Source organism: Crocodylus porosus, unplaced genomic scaffold (assembly GCF_001723895.1).
Source record: "Crocodylus porosus isolate Cpor-Errol unplaced genomic scaffold, CroPor_comp1, whole genome shotgun sequence".
Lineage (NCBI taxonomy): Eukaryota > Metazoa > Chordata > Crocodylia > Crocodylidae > Crocodylus > Crocodylus porosus.
The window spans coordinates 53,677,225-53,695,179 of record NW_017728949.1 but is presented as its reverse complement, the minus strand read 5'-3'; the positions used below and the strand labels follow the sequence as shown (position 1 = coordinate 53,695,179).

The 17,955-nt window shown below is 43.9% G+C and overlaps 1 protein-coding gene and 1 long non-coding RNA gene across 2 annotated transcripts in view; both read left to right on the top strand.

Moving 5' to 3' along the window:
- The window catches only part of XRCC5 (X-ray repair cross complementing 5), a 72,970-nt gene that overhangs the window by 51,579 nt on the left and 3,436 nt on the right, over positions 1-17,955 (top strand). The window contains exons 16-19 of the mRNA XM_019553745.1: positions 1,046-1,115; positions 10,215-10,324; positions 10,854-10,950; positions 13,287-13,354. Coding sequence (XP_019409290.1) covers positions 1,046-1,115; positions 10,215-10,324; positions 10,854-10,950; positions 13,287-13,354 — 345 coding nt within the window. The remainder of the gene's footprint in view (positions 1-1,045; positions 1,116-10,214; positions 10,325-10,853; positions 10,951-13,286; positions 13,355-17,955) is intronic.
- LOC109322667 lies at positions 2,049-9,391 on the top strand. Its single transcript, XR_002104452.1, has 3 exons — positions 2,049-9,151; positions 9,265-9,267; positions 9,315-9,391. It is a non-coding gene; the product is annotated as an uncharacterized LOC109322667 (long non-coding RNA).

Below are 17,955 nucleotides of genomic sequence, written 5' to 3'. Positions count from 1 at the left end.
TGCGTGTGTGTATATATATATATATATATATATATATTAAAAAGGCATCAGGATGCAGATGGCAACAGGGTGCGCTAACATTCCTTTAATTCCCCAGCTTTTATTACAGAAGAGTTACTTGCAACCTGGAAAAGGCTGTACCTGTTCCTTTTGTTCTTTTCACTTTGCTCTGAGATCATTTGTCACCGTGCGAAGGGCATACACATGTGAAAGTAGAATATGTTCCAAGAGAAGAGCACACAGAGTCCCCCATTCATCTTCAGAAGTGAGAAGCCTTCCAAAGAGAAAGAGAGCAATTTTAGTTTTTCAGGACTTGTTTGCATTGCAATGCACTGGAAAAGGGATCCTGAACAGTGTAGATTTTTATTTATGCAGCTATTCCATACCTTTCTCTTGTAATATCTTTATACCTAATGCGCTTTTAGTTCCTTTACGGTCCCTGTGGTCTCTGTACTGCTTGCTTTCTCCAAGCTTCAGTTCTGAAATGCTGGACTGGGCTGTAAAGGGTAATTGGAGAAACTGAGTATCAGCTTTTCATTTCCATTTTTGATTCCTGCCTCCTTTTTGATTCTGCAGGTATGTCTGCACTACAAGCAACGGCTAGCCCATGTACTTGAAGCAGGGAAGCATTTGAGGGGCAGGGGGCCAAACCAGTTATTCTCTGCCCATGTAGCTATGAACTCTCACTCTTCATTAAGTGTCTGTTAGGATGAATAAGGAGTCTATGCTATTGAATGTCTCAAAACTGAACTAGCACTTAGCCTGAATGACTGTATTTCTGACCTCCGAATCCCAGAGAAGGTTGTTAGTTCACAGTAGGACAGTATGTTAAGTGTAAGTTCATTTTACCTAACCCTTCTTGCCATAATTGCCTACTGATCAGGTACAACAAAACTTGGCTTTTATTTGACTCACCAGAGCAAAACTATATAACTTCTCCTGCTACTTAAAAATAAACTGAATTGTGAAGATTCCTGTTGCCACAAAGGAAGGAAGTGGAGTTGTGCTTTGGAGGAGAGTGTAATCATTGCCGGATATTTTGTAGGTTGGAAGTATTAACCCAGCAGAAGACTTCCGAGTGCTGGTGAAGCAGAAGGATGCTAACTTCAAGGAGGGTAAGTTGCTTTCATCTGCTGTGATATTCTTGAATTGCCTCTTCAGCGGTCAAGTGTCCGTAGCAGAATGGTGATTACAGTGGTTGGCACTAACTAGACCTCTTCTTGGTAGCCTTAGCTGAGGGGCAAAGGTTTGCATGGACTGTATGAACTCAGCATTTTTAATTTGTGTAGATGTGGATTAGGATGGAGTCGCATTGGCTGGGCAGCAGGTGAGGACCCTGTTCTCCATTGCCTGCTTAGGAAGGGGTAAGAATTTAGTCTCTGGTTGACTGTTTATAAATAAAGGTCGTTCTTTGGTGCTCTTGCGAATGAGCAAGGACAGGGCCATTTAGGAGGAAGTGGGATTGCAAGCACTCAAAGAAGTGAGAAGAGAAAGGGTTCACTGACACGGAGGTGAGTTGTGGTGCAGAATACCATGATGACAATCCTTGTAGGTTTTGCATGTGTCCTGGAAAATCCTAATTCGTCCTCACAGCATTCCCCTTCCAGACTAACCACCGTTTTAGCACAATCCTGACACCACTCAGGGAGCACGCCTGCAGTGCAGTGAGGATGAAAGACTTGAGTCTGAAAACCAGAGCTAAGCCAAATGTAAACCTGAGCTAGAATTAAACTGGTGCGGTGGTTTTAAGCCGTGCCTACCAGGAGGTGCTGAAGGGTCCTGCTACCTCTGTAAATCTTCGTTTTCAAGGAATGGCAGAGCACATTTGGTATCCTTTTCCAGTCTTTGAGGACCTGTCCTTTTGCATCAAAGCTCCCTTCTGTTGACTGCATCGTTGCAAATAAATTATAGGAGCAAAATGTGAGAATCCTCCCATCTACCAGAATTTCAGCGCCTCTTTCATAGTGAGCGGTTGGGTTTAGAGCAGCGGTTCCCAACCTCGGGTTGCAACCCAAATGAGGGTTGCAGGGGCAATGCCAGAGGCGCCTCACACAAAAGACGAGCCGTGCTGGGAGCTCCTCTGCCCTCGGGCCGCTGCCACTGTCACCCTCCGCTCCCAGCAGTGAGTCACAAGAAAAAAGTTTGGGAACCACTGGTTTAGAGGAAGAGTTTCATTTATTTGGATCTTGAATTCTAGTGCTTTGCTTCCTCTCCTTCCCTCTCATCAACCTCCTACTATTATTGACTTTTTTCCTGACCTGAAAGGCACAGGTTTCCTGCGCTGGTCAATGCGTAGGTGGCCTGACCTCCAAGTGGTGGTCAAAGTGAAGCCTGCGGGGTTCTCTGGTGTGACTCATAATTGCCATCTTTGTTTAAAATGATGTTCAGTTCCTAAAGGCTGCATCCTTGGGGTGAACTCCTAGTTCCACCTGGATCCAAGCAGCCCTGCCTCCTTTTTGATTCTGCAGGTGTGTCTGCACTACATGCAATGGCTAGCCCATGTACTCGAAGCAGGGAAGCATTTGAGCAGCGGGGTAAATAGTTGGAAAGACTGCTTCCACTATATGCAATGTCAACACATGCCAAGGCTATATTAAGGAAGACAGTTTCAGACTAGAGGATGTCATACTTGTTTGCTAATCAGAAAAAAAAGTAGAGCTGCACAGGGTCACTCATGGGTATTTCATTCAGTTCTTTGCTTCTTTGGGGCATTGATTGAAATGTGTGCTAAAATGTGCATTTGTTTCTGAGGACAGCCTGCTAACTTTTAAGTAACAGTAGACTGGTCAGGATTTTATGACAGTCAAAAAATGTGATAAACCAGTGGCTGGCTTTTTAAATGATTCCATGTTAAACCTGACAGTAGAAATTCTGTAATTATATTTCAAAATGTCATAAAAAATAGCTAAATCCAAATACCTCAAATTTAAAAAAAAAAAGAAGAGTTTTGTTGTTGTTGTGATTAATTAAAATCATACAGGAAAGACATTCAAGCTCAAAATATTAAAAATGGCTGCATCAAAGACCATATTCTGAAGGCTTTATTTAAACTCATCCACTCTTCGGTAGCTGTCTCTGAAATGACTGCTGTCTGTGTTTGGATGGCTTTTGACACTTTCTGCAATTTCTCTTCATTTTTCAGATGATGAGGTCTATAATTACACGGTATAGTTGTATGGAATGCAGTCTAGGCATCCATTAAGAAGAAAGATGGGAGACAGTGTAAATACAAACATGTTCTGCATGTTAGTTTTTCTTCTTTACAAGCCTCAAAGTAGCTTGTTACATAAAAAAAAAACTTTTAAATGGCCTGCTACAGTCCTTTTTGCTAGTGTATAATAGCAGATGCTACCTTACAACCACTCAAGGAGGAAAACAGTTTGTTTTTTTTCCCCCTGTTGAAAATGTTAGATGTAAAGCCTCTTTGCAGGGAAGGATTTATATGGTATTCAGGTAGTTTCTTGGAAAAAATAATAAATTATGTCCTGCATGTCATTATTTTTAAATGTAAGCTAAAAAAGGAGAAAAATTAGGTTGTGCCCTATGTTGATTGTTCACAGTGTAGGCAAGAATGCCTGATAGTCTTCCATGCTAAGCAGAACCTGAATTTCTAATTTAAAAGAAGGCAAGAATAAAAAAATTTCCTAGCATGACCAGACATATAGTAAAATGACATTTTCACAGGAGCTGAAGGAGTGGAAGTAGAGTTACTAAGAGGAGAAAAGAGTTTTAGTCTGCCTGTTAAATATGTTACAGAGAGAACTGATCACCCCAGGGCCAGACCATGGTCTTTTGGTGTGAGAGGTAAAATGTACATATCCTATACAAGCTGGAACAGCAGGGTCACAAAATTATTGAAAGCTAGAGCTGGTGTTTCCCACATTTAAAAAGAAAGTCTGGGGGAAGAAAGGGGGAATCTTGTAGGAAAGGCTGGACGGGGTTTCTCAGCAGAAAAGGACACAAGCCGAACCCGTACTGTGAGTTTGCTGGACTTCTAGAGCTCGGCTCCTTGGAAGAGGCGATCAGCACAACCTGGATGCCTGGCTCCTTGGAAGATGGGTTTCTCCCTTCACATTGAAGCAATGCAAAGGGGAAGTAACACCAGCATCTGAGAATCAGCGAGTCCCTAATTTCCTAATGTCCAAGAGCCAGGGAAATTTTAAGGTACACATCTTTTTAGGTAATAGAAGCCAGCTCACTGAAGCAAGCAAGGTCTGGGGGTTCATTCAAGGAAGTCTTGCTTTCAGACAGGCGGAGGTGTGGGTGACATGCTTGCTGAGAACTGCCGGCCTTGCCTTGCAAGCCATAATCATCCTCATGTTATGACCGAAGCATGTGTGGTTTGCTGCATTCGAATACCACTTGTGGCTTTCCGCGATCTGCTGTATGCGAAGAGGCCAGCTGACAGGCGTGATGCTTATTGCTGATGAAACTGGTATTTTGTTTCACAGTCTGAACAGCTTTTTTCTTCCCCAGGTGCTTGCTTCCTCTTGTTTACTATTCATGGCCATAGAGATATCATTTCATGCAGGTCTTGCTCAGAGTAGGTTACAAGTATGCAGGCAGCCACACAGAGCTGTACTCTAATAAGAGCTTCTGACATCTTTGTCGATGAATGCAAATAAGATAAATCAGTTTGCCTGAGTGGAATCTAATCTTTGCTCCCCAGGGCAAGTCGTGAGTTCCTTCATCTACCATTACTGCAAAGAAAAAGTCTAAACCAGCGTCTGTTTGCCATCATCATAATGCTGAAAGGGTGGAATTTCATTTCACCTGCATACTCTCTTCCAAGTGTACCATCTATCCTTGAATTTTTGGATAATGGAAGTTGTCTGATCTTGGCAGGCATATTTCCTTACAATGGCTGACAGACTTTCATTAAACTGGGAAGAAGAATATGCAAAGGTATTTCCTTTGTTCTCTAAATTGTCTTTGCAGTTGCATAGTGTAAAAATCCGATCAGTCTGCCTGCATTACAGTCAAAAACGTGCTGGCTGTGGGAGCATGGTGGCTGATGTCCAGGCCTAAGTTAAGAAGAGCTTCCAGTCTTCCCTGAACGGACAATTGGGAACTGAAATTACACGAGTTAAGCTCACGCAGAAGGGCATCACTGAAGTGCTGCAGAAGAAATGACATCACAGACACTCTTTTAATCTTTTTCCTTATTGCAGTGTTGTCAGCATTTCTTGCTCTCAGACACTGACTCTAATGTTATTTCTTTGCAGTCACTGCATTATATGCACTTCCAGAGATCACAGGCTGAGGCACGTGACTGTTCCCAGAGATTTGCAAAGCTTCCCATGAGTAGGATCATCATTAAAGCCTTCTCCATGGACAGTCTCCACCTCTTTATCAGGCACGTTGGAAAATGTGTCTTTCTGCAAGAGCACAAAGGCCTTTCTATGCAGTACCTTAATCCATGGTATAATGACCACAAAGACTGGGAAGGTAGGAATGGAAGAAGTAATGAGTAAAACTGTTGAAACTTATGAGAGTCAGAGAATCTCTGGGAAGCTCTGTAGAAGCCCTAGCTATTGTGTTCAACACCATTTATTGGCAGCTTTAAAATCAATTGACAGATATACTGGTCAGAGCAGGGACTTCAGGCTACGTGTGTGCTTGCATCCGTCATTGCTCATTGCAACGAGAGTGCTCAGCAGACGGACCCATTTCTGATCAGGCCATCACTGCAATAAAAAAAAGTCTTCTGTTGGCTATTGTTGGAGTCGGAGCCCTTTCCCACATGCCTCACGACCTCACATCATGTCACAGCACGTACATGCTCTTTTTAGTCCACCTCTAAAGACCTGATAGCCCAAGATTGGTGGTGCATAAAAGTCCTTGCTCTAATGCCTACCATTGCCATTGAACAGAAAGCGATTAAAAAAAAATGTAGATATAAAAGAATAAACAAAGTGTCTGATAGTTCCTAGTGGTGCGCTGGAGTCATCCTGACAATAAAGACTCGTATTATACCCTGTTAGTGCCTGGGGTTTTAATTTAACACATCATTGAAGAGACAGCATTTAAAAGCAGAAAGGGGAAAAAAAAAAAGGCCATCAGGACTTGCTTTTATTAGTGCAATTTGTAAGAAATTAGAACATTTAATGAGAAAATCGTTAAGCATGAAAAAAATGGACTGACTTAACTTGGGGAGCTTAAACGGTAAGGTTTCAATTTAGTTACTGGTAAAATAAATAAATAAAAGTGATGCGCCCATCTGTGGAGGGGCGAGCACTTCACGTGTCTCGGGCCAACGCCTTGTGCCGTCAGTCCTGGTGCGGGACCACCACGCATTTCCTTCTCTGTGAACTCAAGCGGCGCAGTGGACGCCAGAAGAGGGCCCAAGACATCTTTTTGCGCAGCTGTTCTTCAAGCGCTTTGTTGTCTTGACTATCCGGTCAAGTGTTTTGTAGATTGTGGAATTGGTGATTCGGTCCTCGGACGCATGCTTAGAGTTAGAAAAGTGGTAACGGGAAGAGTAGGACACACCGCTCCCCAATCTCGAACAGCACAATGCCGGCCACGGGCTACTTCAGTGTCTTTCATGTTGATATCAGAACATGCCACTTCACTGCCGGTCTCGCTAGGGCATCAGGCCTTTTCCCAGACCCCCTCAACAACACAAACCGCATCAGCACTGGGCCAAACAAGACAGATTATAAAGTCTGGGGTTTGTGTGCCTGCTCCTCCACCAGTGTCACCATCACCTGCTGCCTACGTTGACCCGCTGGGGGATCCTGCATGGAGGGGACGCCGCTGACATCAGCTCCAGAAAAGCACAGAAACCCACGGCAGACGGTTGTAACCTCCATGGACATCCTGGCACCGACCCTGGAGTAGCTGTTCTTAACAACAGCTTGGACAACTGACTCGAACACAAAACTAGGGAACAAGAGACCGTCCAGACTGGATTGCATTAAGCATGCGTGGTCATAACAGAGGCTCGGGATTCTTACCCCGTTACCTGAACCAGCTTTTCTAACCCTCTTGCCCCTCGGTGCCTGAACTGCTTTTTTCATCCCTTTTGATCTCTTAATTCACCGTCCCATCTCTAGGCCATGCCCCTTCCCCACTCCCTTCTCCCTGTATGCCTATACTTTGCATTTAAATGGTTTTGTTCCTTTCTATTCAGTACCCCTCCTAATGAAGTAGGCTGTAGCCTAGAAAAAAGCTCATGCCTCTCTGAAGAAGTTAGTCTATAAGGTGCCATACTGCCCCGCCTTATGCCATCTGTATTTCAGTAAGCCAGACTTTCCTGCGTTTTCTTGTCTGCCTGTTAGCCTTTCCTAGCTGACGTAAGCACATGATGGGGTTACTGCCCACTCTTTTGAGTGAGCTAATACAGTAGAAAAGCAGCATCACAGATTGTCTCATAACTACCTTGTGTCTCCTAGATATAAGAGAGTCGGGAAAAGTCATTCTTGCCGTTGGAGGAGTTTATAGATTCAGAGGTTGTAAGGCTGGAGGGAACCTCAGAAGATCATCGGGTCCAGCCCCCTGCACCGGTTGGAGTCTGTGCAATAAAATTACACGAGAGAGAATCATTTTGGGGTTAATTCTGGTTTTTTTAGATGGGCATCTGTCTGGAATGGTTTAGGAGTCATAAATCCTGCGCCGGTGGAGGGGGTAGGAGTGACTGACCATTGAGCTCCCTTCGCTACCTGGGATGCCCTGCACCCAGTGATTCCTACAACGTGCTGAGCACTTAACAGGGAGGGTCGACCTGCCCTGAGACGGTCCCAGCCAAAAAACAGACGGGCTGAATGAGGAGGAAGGGAAGGGAAGTGATGCACATCGGGAGCCTGACAAATATATTTAGAAACAGGACATGCTCCTTGTATCCAAGTACTTTCACATTTGAAATTTTATTTTTACCCTACGAGTGTATTTAGACTGTTTTCTTGAATGCACCTGTTCAAATATTTTATATTTTCTTTTGGTAGCAGGCTTTGAGTAGTTGAATGTATGAGTTTTGTCTGTTGTAATAATTGTTCCTGTGATGATGGTCTTTATTAGCAATTAATGGAAATTAGTAAAGTTTTGATTAATTGCCTGAAACATTTGCATGAATTATTATTGTGAATTGCAGTGGGCTGAGACTCGCAGAGATGGCTGCATGTTAATATGATCTAGACTGAACAGATTAAGCAATACTTAATGATAAACAAGCCGTTAAAGTGTAGCATCACTGGGAAGATCAAACAAATGAGATGTTATTTGTAGCTTATTTTCCTTGCATTTTTGATTCATTGCTGCTGTGGATTTTGGAAGTTGACTAGCTTTTCTTCATCCACCTATAGTATCTTGTTCTCAGGAGCATCATCTATCACTGGTAATCTGAGATGTGCAACAGTATTGTATTACAATGAAAAACAGGAGTGCTACAGATGAGTGCGAACTCTGGCGTAGAATTAGAAGAGCAAAACCGTATTGTGATCTGTGTGTTTTCTGTACTTTGGTGTAGGGAAATCTTTCATCTGCTACCAGAGCCGCTGCTTATCTGGCAGAGCTAATGCGGGCATGTCCCATTGCTCTTGTCATAGGTTATGAAATGAGCACCTGCATTTTGCATCTTTTCTTTTTTGTTTAAATTACTTTTTCCAGGGATATACAAACAGTAGATAAAGTCAAGCAAATATTTTTCACTAACCATTAATCAAGTGTAGCGACAATATTCAGAAGCTCAGCAGAATTCAGCAGACCATAGTTGCTCTCCCCCCTTAGTTTTTTTTTTTGCCATTTTCACCTTTCTTTCAATGTGTTTTGCAATCATCTCTCTATCTTCCGTGAGTCACTTCACGATAAGGATAAAATTGGTAATATTCCTTTTAAGTGTGTAGCTCCAGGACTGAAAAAGGGTGGTGTGCTTCCTTGGAGTATGCATTAATCCAAACTTCGTTTAAGCCATGCTCCTTAAGGACACAGCAATGGCAGTGATATGGCATTAGCAGCCCTGGGACTGACTGGCTCCCATCACTTCCAAGGCTTCTAGTTCTTTCTGGCACCGTTACTATGCTGTTAAACAGAGTACAATCACATTGCAAATTAGACAACGGGCCTGAAAGATGTTAGGCATGTAAGCAGTTTATGCACTTAACTGATATGCAGATAGCCAGCATTGGTTACAGGCAAGAAAAATGGGACTGGTGTTCTGTTGTGCAGTTAAATGGACTGGGTTTTCGGTTGTAGCCATGTTGGTCTAAGGACATAGGCAGGCAGGATGTGATATCTTTTATTAGACCAGCTGAGTCGACTACTCAGTTGGTCGAATTAAAGATACCACATCTACCCAAAGAACCTTGCCTGCTAAGTGAATTGTGCACTTACCTGGTATGCAGATAAAGGCAGCACGCTGCATTTGCACTTCTTATCATTTTTTGTCTGTGTTTATGTCTGTGTTGGATGCTTATCTTGCTGGGATCCTATGACCCCAGCTGACTTCCTGCCCTTTGGGCAGGGGCTGGACTCGATGATCTCCCGAGGTCCCCTCCAGCCCTAATGTCTATGAAATCTATGAAATCTATGAAAATCACTTGGACACACCTGTTTAAAAAAAAGAACTATCACCTATCTTCCTTGCACAGCTGTGGATACTTGTGTCACAGTTTGAGGACTGATTAAGCAGCACCGAGAAGTACAGTGTTTGCAGAGTCATTGTAATAAGGTATCTCTAATAGCATCCAAATGCTGGGCCCTAACTATCAGACATTTTTCTAAGTACAACCGTGTTATAGCTACTGCTGTGTCATTATTACACCATTTACTGCATGGTTAATAATCCCATTGAAATGTCTTGCTCTCAAAGGTGGTTTAGGCAATATACTTAGTGAAGTAAAACATAGCCTCTCTCAGTTTTCTGACTGTCCCTCAAGTCAGCTAGGCCAGCACTTGTTTCTTTACCGTGGGTTGAAAATTCCCCTGCCTCTGCCATATTGGGAAATTTTTTCTTGGTAAACTTAATTTAGTCTGCAAAATGCTCTTTGGGGAAAAAAAAAAATCAAGCCTATTTTTTTTGCTTAGAGTAGGGCATCCGTTATCACATGAGCAGAGCAGCTTGGTGCAGGGCGGATGTGATTAGCTCTGTTGTTGTTAGTAAATGTGCTGTCGTTAAAGAAAAAGGGGCTGCAGGAGGCTGAGAGGAAGTGTACCCAGCTCATCAAAAGTATTTTCTTGCTTTGAAAAAACCTCCATTCTCTGTTTCTGTCTTCCAGTGAGCCAGCAGCTGATAAACCGCATTGATCAGTTTTTGGAAAGTAAAGGCTGGCAGTATTATAGGAAGAGCATTGATTGTATCCAAGTTTTCAGAGAGGAGGCCATTAAGGTAATGGTGATGTTTGAAAACTGTGCCTGAATTCGGGGAACAATGTCGATATGCCGAACCAGCGTGAACCAAAACTTCAGAGACGATGACAAAGTAGCAACAGGCAGAGAGTACCAGATGGAAACCAGTAGTCCCACATCTGGAAGTTCAAGAGAGGTTTTAATGCTGTTTTGGTTCTTGGGCCTCTTTGAAATAGGAAACAAATTCTCCTGTTGGTTTTTCTTCACCATGAAAAGACAGTGCCTGTGACCTACTGGTTGCAGAAGAGAAATGTGCCACCCTACAGATACTTGCTTAGACAAAGCTAGTCACAGAAGCCGCTGTGCAGGTTTGGGCAATGCGTTTTCTTTTGCAAGTCACCACATTTTAGAAATCCCGGTGTGAGTGAAGCTAGATGAATGTGCAGTGGCTTGAAGTATCTTCTTTTCCCCATTTACCATGCTGGGCGACGGTATGATGAATTAAGATTATAGCTCTTTGGTATGAAGCTAATTTAATTTTTCTGTTATCTTTGTTGTTGTTTTGCCAGCTGTCAGAAGTTTGGCGGTTTAATGATTTCCTGCAGGCCCTGAAAGGAAAGGTGGAAGATAAAGCCTTAACTGATTTCTGGGAGATTGTGATACAAGGTAGGATGACGATTGACCCCTCACTCCTCTGCCATTGCAGTTTTTGTGAGAGGAATCCATGTGCTCACAGGGGAAGACTGAAAATGAGCAGACTAGCATTTCTTATGTATATAGTTCCCGTAAAACGTAGAAATCCTTCTACATCCAAGCTGTGGGGTAAAGTGAATCCACCGGCAGGCAGGGACCGCATCCAGGCAGACCTGGATAGGTTGGAGAAGTGGGCGGATCTGAACAGGATGCGGTTCAACGAGGACAAGTGCAGGGTGCTGCACCCGGGGAGAGGGAACCAGCATTGTGGTTATAGGTTCGGGGCTGCCCCTCTCGGCAGCACAGAGGCAGGGAGGGATCTTGGGGTCAGGGTTGACTCCAGGATGAATATGAGTCGCTGATGTGACGAAGCAATAGGCAGAGCCGACCGCACCCTGTCCTGCATCAACAGGGGCATCACTGACAGGTCCCGAGAGGTCTTGCTCCCCCTCTATGCAGCGCTGGTCAGGCCACAGCCGGAGTCCTGTGTCCAGCTCTGGGCGCTGCACTTCAAGAGGGACGTGGGGAACCTGGAGAGGGTCCAGAGGAGGCCACTCACATGGTTGGGGCCTCCGTGGCCAGCCCTAGGAGGAGAGGCTGAGGGACCTGACTCTCTTCAGTCTCCGCAAGAGGAGCCTGAGGGGGGATCTTGTGGCTGCCTACAACCTTATCAGGGGCCAGCAGCAGGGACTCAGGGACAGTCTGTTCCCCAGGGCCCCCCTTGGGGTCACCGGGAACAATGGCCACAAGCTGCGGGAGGAGAGGTTCAGGTTGGATATTAGGAAGAACTACTTCACGGTAAGGGTGGCCAGAGCCTGGAATAGGCTCCCAGAGAGGTGATGCTCTCACCTTCCCTGGAAATCTTCAAGAGGAGACTGGACAGGCACCTGGCTGGGGTCTTATGACCCCTCACACCCCCAGTGCTCCTCCCTGCCCATGGCAGGGGGACAGACTCGATGATCTGTCTAGGTCCCTCCTGACTCAGTGATTCTTTGATTCTTTCCAGAATTATATAGTTTTCTGTACCTGCAACATTTGGCAATGCTATCCCAGGTTAGGAAGAAGTACAGCAGTAAAGCACAGGGAGAGAGAAATTAAACTAGGGAGGTGAGGAAGAGAAGATATGTCAGAGAGATTTTTAAATAAATGGAAAGCTGATGCAGTGGAGAGAAACGGTAAAACTCTTCCAAATCAAGCGGCAGAGAAAGCTTGCAGAATTGAAACATGTCACTGATCACTTTGTATTTAAGCAGCCTTCAGGAAGAAATACATAGTAACATGACACTTAACGACAATTAAACTGAGAGGAATGAGACATATATGAAATAAATGCTTTCATGAGCACAAAACCTTACGCGCTATAAAAAGCGTTATGCAACATAGCCTTGCTTTTAATTGGAATAAGTTCTTATGAGCGTGTACTTGAGATGCACAGCTGTGCCTTTTAATGGTGCATATTGTCATAATGTAATAATCTGCGCTCCCATATGAAAGTTGTTATAAAAAAACCAAGGTACATATAGGAACGGCCTCTTCCAGCTGCTTGCGGGGTAGAGCATAGCAGTTGTTTAATAATGCATAGCAACAGCATGGGACACCACGCAAAAAATATTATATGTAGGTTGAAACTATAGGGGCAACAGCCTTAAGGGAGTTTTAATGACATCATAAACCCTGGAAAAGGATTGGGGTCAGAATGAAAACTTGTATTGACCAAAGCCATGAAAGTATATTCTGTCACAGTAACTTATAGGTGGTATCAGCCAGAATTTCTAATAAGGCGAGCAATTCTCGGGGGAAAGGATTTACAAATGCCACATGCGCTGAGATTTGTCTGTGGCATATAATTATCTCACTCCAGATAGACTATCCAGCTTATGCATAAAAAGCTTTGACTTTTTCTTTGTCTAAGTATTTGTTCGTATATCAGTTAACTTCTCTTAGATAATTAGTGGTTGAGGAATCTACCATAAGTTATTGAAAGAGTAATTACCAAATTTTCTATAGATTTCCAGCATTTCTTATTTAATCCATGATTTCAGTCTCAATTTCAGTTGCAGAGTATCACCAGATTATTAAATGATATCTCCACTGAGGTATTAATATTGTCGTTAATTGTGTCTGTATGTCGTGATAGTTGACTCATTTGTTGAGCCTCATCCCTTATACTTTGAGAAATATTTTTTGACTTTTGCTAAGGTTGATGACACAGTTAGAAGTTTGAATGTGATATACTCTTCATTTTAAATTTAAGCGTATTTCTGGGGAAACCTTGTAATGATATTTTTATATGATTTGCTCTTTCTTAGATGAAATTACTTTGATCACTAAAGATGAAGCAGAAGGAAGTACAGTGACTGGGGAGGAAGCCAAAAAGGTATTAATATTTAACACTTTCGTATGTATGTTAAGCTTGTGCTAGTTGAGAGTAGACGTTTTCTTAAATGGATAAACCCTTAAGTGAATGAAGAGCGCAAACAAAGTGAGAACAGGATCATGGGACCATGGGAGTTGAGGAATCTCAGATCGGGGGAAACTCTTCCCCTGTCTGCACCATCTTGAACATGCTTTCAGGAATGCCACACCAGAAACTCAGTTTTGTGGAGCAGCAGCAGGCTGACCGCATTCCTTAGAAGGACATCCCCCTCGAAATGGGGGGGAAATGTGGTCAAGTTAATGGAGCACGAGTGTGGAAATCAGGAACTGCAGAGCTCAAATGGACTTTCCAACTTAATGTCATCCCAGAATCAGGGCTGTCAAGCAAACTGTATTTTGCAGTATGCTCTGCCTCGTAAACAACCTTGACTTCGTTTCCTGATGCCCCACTAAGCCATACAGTTTTCTGCAGACAAAAGAGAGAGTTTAACCCATCCAGATGATCCATTGGATTATGAAAAGACCGGGACCTGTAGACCAACAGACACACACTGTTGCCTGAAAAACTGAGCAGACGCACTGCCTGCAGCATCAGACAGCTCTCTGCCAACTTGACTTTTAACTTTTTCATTTCTTGTGACTGCAGGTGCAGCCATAAGGTCTCAGGGGCAATGCATCCCAGATGAGGCAAAGGTTGGGGTGCTTGTACTAGACTACAGGTTCAAATGTTGCCTTCTGTACTGATTGGTGCACTTTACATCCTACCCTGGGGGGCTTTAAGAGGAGGCTGGATGAACACCTTGCCTGGGTCGTTTGACCCCAGTACTCTTTCCTGCCACGGCAGGGGGTCGGACTCGGTGATCTGCTCAGGACCCTTCTGACCCGACCAACTATGAAACTATGAAATGACTGTCATCTCCTATCAATACCAGAGAAAGCAGGAGAGGCAACTGCCATTTCCCATTACAAGAGGACATGAGAGGTTGTGCAAGTTCAGTTCTAGCATCGTGAAAAATTGAGCAGAGTGGTGTAATGTGGCAGCCACACTGTAATTCAGGATGAATGTGCCCCAGCTGCTTGCTTGGCTGTGCGGTCTGGAATACCTGTTAACAGCTACCTAAGCCCCATTTCCTTCCTCAGATCCAAAACTAGACTCCTGTTTCCCAGCAATTTACTGTTGCCTTACTGCGGGTTATGTGAATCTGATGAAGGCATTGCCTTGGAACCCAGTTCTCCTGGGTCCAGTCCCAGCCTCTGTGACAGGCTTGCTGTGTGTTGTTTTGGCAAATCATGTAAAGCAGCATTTTCAGAGATGGGCGTTCCCTTTTTTTCAAATGCCAAAGTTGAGTGCCAGCTTTCTAAAAAGCTTGTCGCTGGAATCTGAGTGCTTGGCATCTTTGAAAATAACCTGTCCTATCTCTCTGTGCCTCCCAATTCCCAATAAGAAGTGGGCCTTTCTTCAGTTGCCAGGCAGGGAGCAGAGCCCCCCTCCTCAAATTGTCCATCCCTGTAATGAATTGCCACGCTATTGCATTTGATGCATATGCTGAAGAAAGTAAACCTGTGAAAGAGGTTTCACAGTGAAGAACCACTGTAATCTTTCAGCGAGGTTGCAACACTCAACAAGACACAGGTGTTCCAGTAATTTGTCACATGTTTTGATCACTTGTGCTTTAAAGTGCCAGGTTTGAAGGCACAGGATATGCCACCAATGTCGTGCTTTGTTTATGGCAGGCACACAACAGCCTTTTTGCAGAAGTGTATGAGAGTAGCTTGAGCTGCCTTGGAATAGACCAGTGCCAGAGTCGCCAACCTGCACGCCGAGTGGTACAGGCACCTGTGTGTGTGGCATGCAGCAGATCGGGGAGGGGGCAGGCAGCACAGGTAGGGCAGAAAGCAGAGCAGCACATCAGACAGGGAGCAGGCAGCTGGGAGCAGAAAAAAAAGCAGATCAGGCAGAAGAAGGAGTTTGGAGTGGCACCAGGGGAGGCTAATTTGTGGTACACCTGCCAAAAAGGTTAGCCCCCATTGGACTAGCACAATTTCTGATGTAAGCACATGCTGTGTGCAGGTGCCCTGGAAGGGAGGAGATGCGGAGGCTGTTCAGAGAGGTGGCACCTCTGGGGTTTTTTCTTTTCCGTTCAACCGTACCATTCTCATGTACTTTCCTTGTTTTCCATCATTGAGAAAAATGGTGTCATCCTCTCACCTCTGCTGTAATGATGCAGATGGGAAGTTACTCTTTTTTAGAGCATAAAGATGATAGGTTAAAAGATCAGACTTGCCAAGTGCTTTTTCTGGTTGCTTTGGGAAAGATAATGGATTTCAGCACAACTATTATGTGTAATTTGCTTTTGCATAAATGTAAAATGGATCTTGTCAGGGAAAAAAGAATCAATTGCAGATATGTAGTACTTGATGGAAACTTAAAGTTTCAATTTATTGCCAAAAAGACCTTCATCCTAAATTTCTTTAGATTTTAATGTATTATTTACACTCAGTTTAGTGTAGGATGTTAATTTTGAGAACTCTGAACAAATGTGCTACTTTCACAAATAGCATTTGACTTTAATTAACTATGTAAAATGGAATATGCTCTGGTGAAGAAAGCCTTTTGAAGCTGATGGTATGATTAACTTCGAGTTTGAAACTGTGTGTTTTATAATACTATCAGTCAATAGGAAAAGGGGCATGGTGCTTGGAGACCGGAGAGTCCTCCCAACCCTGTAACCTTCTCAGATTTGTGCTGCTTCATTTCAAAGGGAATAGGAGAAGTTGGATAGTTCATGCCGAATTTGAACGCTAGGACAGACAGCTCTCGGCACCAGCTATCCAAAAGATATAAAAAGCCTGATCTTTGGACAGTAAGACAAGCCAGGCAGATGTTGTATACTCAAATGGTAACCAAAGGCAACATCAATTTTTTTTTCTTATTCATGTGGATGGGAGGTATGGTACTTGACAGCTGAATTCACCTTCTGTATAGATTGCAGCTGGGAGAGTGAGTCAGAGAAGGAGACTTTTTTTTTAATCGGTTTCCTTGGTGATTTAGAATTTGGTGATTCATAGACCGAGGCCCAAGTTCACCTCCTGGGATGGTGGCAGGATGCACCAGATGCTAAACGGCATGGGCAACGTCTGAAGTGTTTCTCCCCTTTGCCAGAACAGTGTTTTTTACTGCAGATGGTATATTGTGTGTGAGAATCCCTCTGCTCCTTCTAGGCATGATGTGCTGTTGTAACAGAGATGGGCAACGCTCTGGATAATGGGTCATGTGTTAAAAAGGCTCCCATGCAACCACCCCCTACTTTAGCCCTTTGATTCATTATCCATTTATTACCATATTTATGCATGTGGAAGGAGAAATGGGAGAATGGAGATCTGTAGTAACACTAGTGCCTCCCTGCTACCCAGCCTACCTACTTACAGGCCCCTTGTAGTAATAGCTGAGATTCTCTGCTCCAGAGCCAGTAGTACGGTGCTATGGTAGTAACCAGTGCTGGTAGTGACCCATACTCTGCCCCAGAAACGATCTGTGGGTCTGTAATAAAAATCAGCTGAACTTCCAGCGGGTATTTGCAACAATTCTGCTTTAGTTCTTTTCAGAACAAGTTTCCTTTCACTCATCACCGGAGCCATTGCTGCAATGCTCTTGAATTATAGATAATAGACAAAGAAAAGACTTGTGCGTATTCAGTGGTCTGGTCTACTGACCGAGTTGTTCCCAGCCACACATGCAAAGTAATGATTACACAATTAAAACGGTTAATTGTGCAATAAGTTTCAACCAGCCACATGTGTAAAGTCATTATCACAGGATAAACATGACTATCCAAGTATAGTTCCAGTGTAGGGGACGGAGTTGCTACTATTTCTTCTGGGTGATTATGTAATAGCAAGATCCAGCAGACCCTAGAATATATTTTGTGTAAGAGTTGCACCCTGTTGTGGTGTTTTCTTTTCCATCAATGTTGATCACTTCTATGTCTCATATAGTAACAAGTAATAGGAAAATCAAAAGGAAAAAAGAATCGAAGGTCCACCCAAACCTTGCAGCCCTTGGGCTAGTCATGGTAAGGCACACCAGTGACACATAAGGGGATAGTGTCTCCAGCATCACCTCCAGCTTTCTTTGACTCCTGAAATGACCAAGTACTCATTTGAGCTGAGCTGATTGGGGGCAGGCTTGGGCACAAGTCCAGGGTGGGGCTCAGCCCTGTGTTTCATAGTTTCTAGGGTCGGAAGGGACCTGAGCAGATCATTGAGTCCGACCCCCTGCCATGTCAGGAAAGAGTACCGGGGTCAAACGACCCAGGCAAGGTGTTCATCCAGCCTCCTCTTAAAGCCCCCCAGGGTAGGATGTAAAGTGCACCAATCATTACAGAAGGCAACATTTGAACCTGTGGTCTAGTACAAGCACCCCAACCTTTGCCTCATCTGGGATGCATTGCCCCTGAGACCTTATGGCTGCACCTGCAGTCACAGGAAATGAAAAAGTTAAAAGTCAAGTTGGCAGAGAGCTGTCTGATGCTGCAGGCAGTGCGTCTGCTCAGTTTTTCAGGCAACAGTGTGTGTCTGTTGGTCTACAGGTCCCGGTCTTTT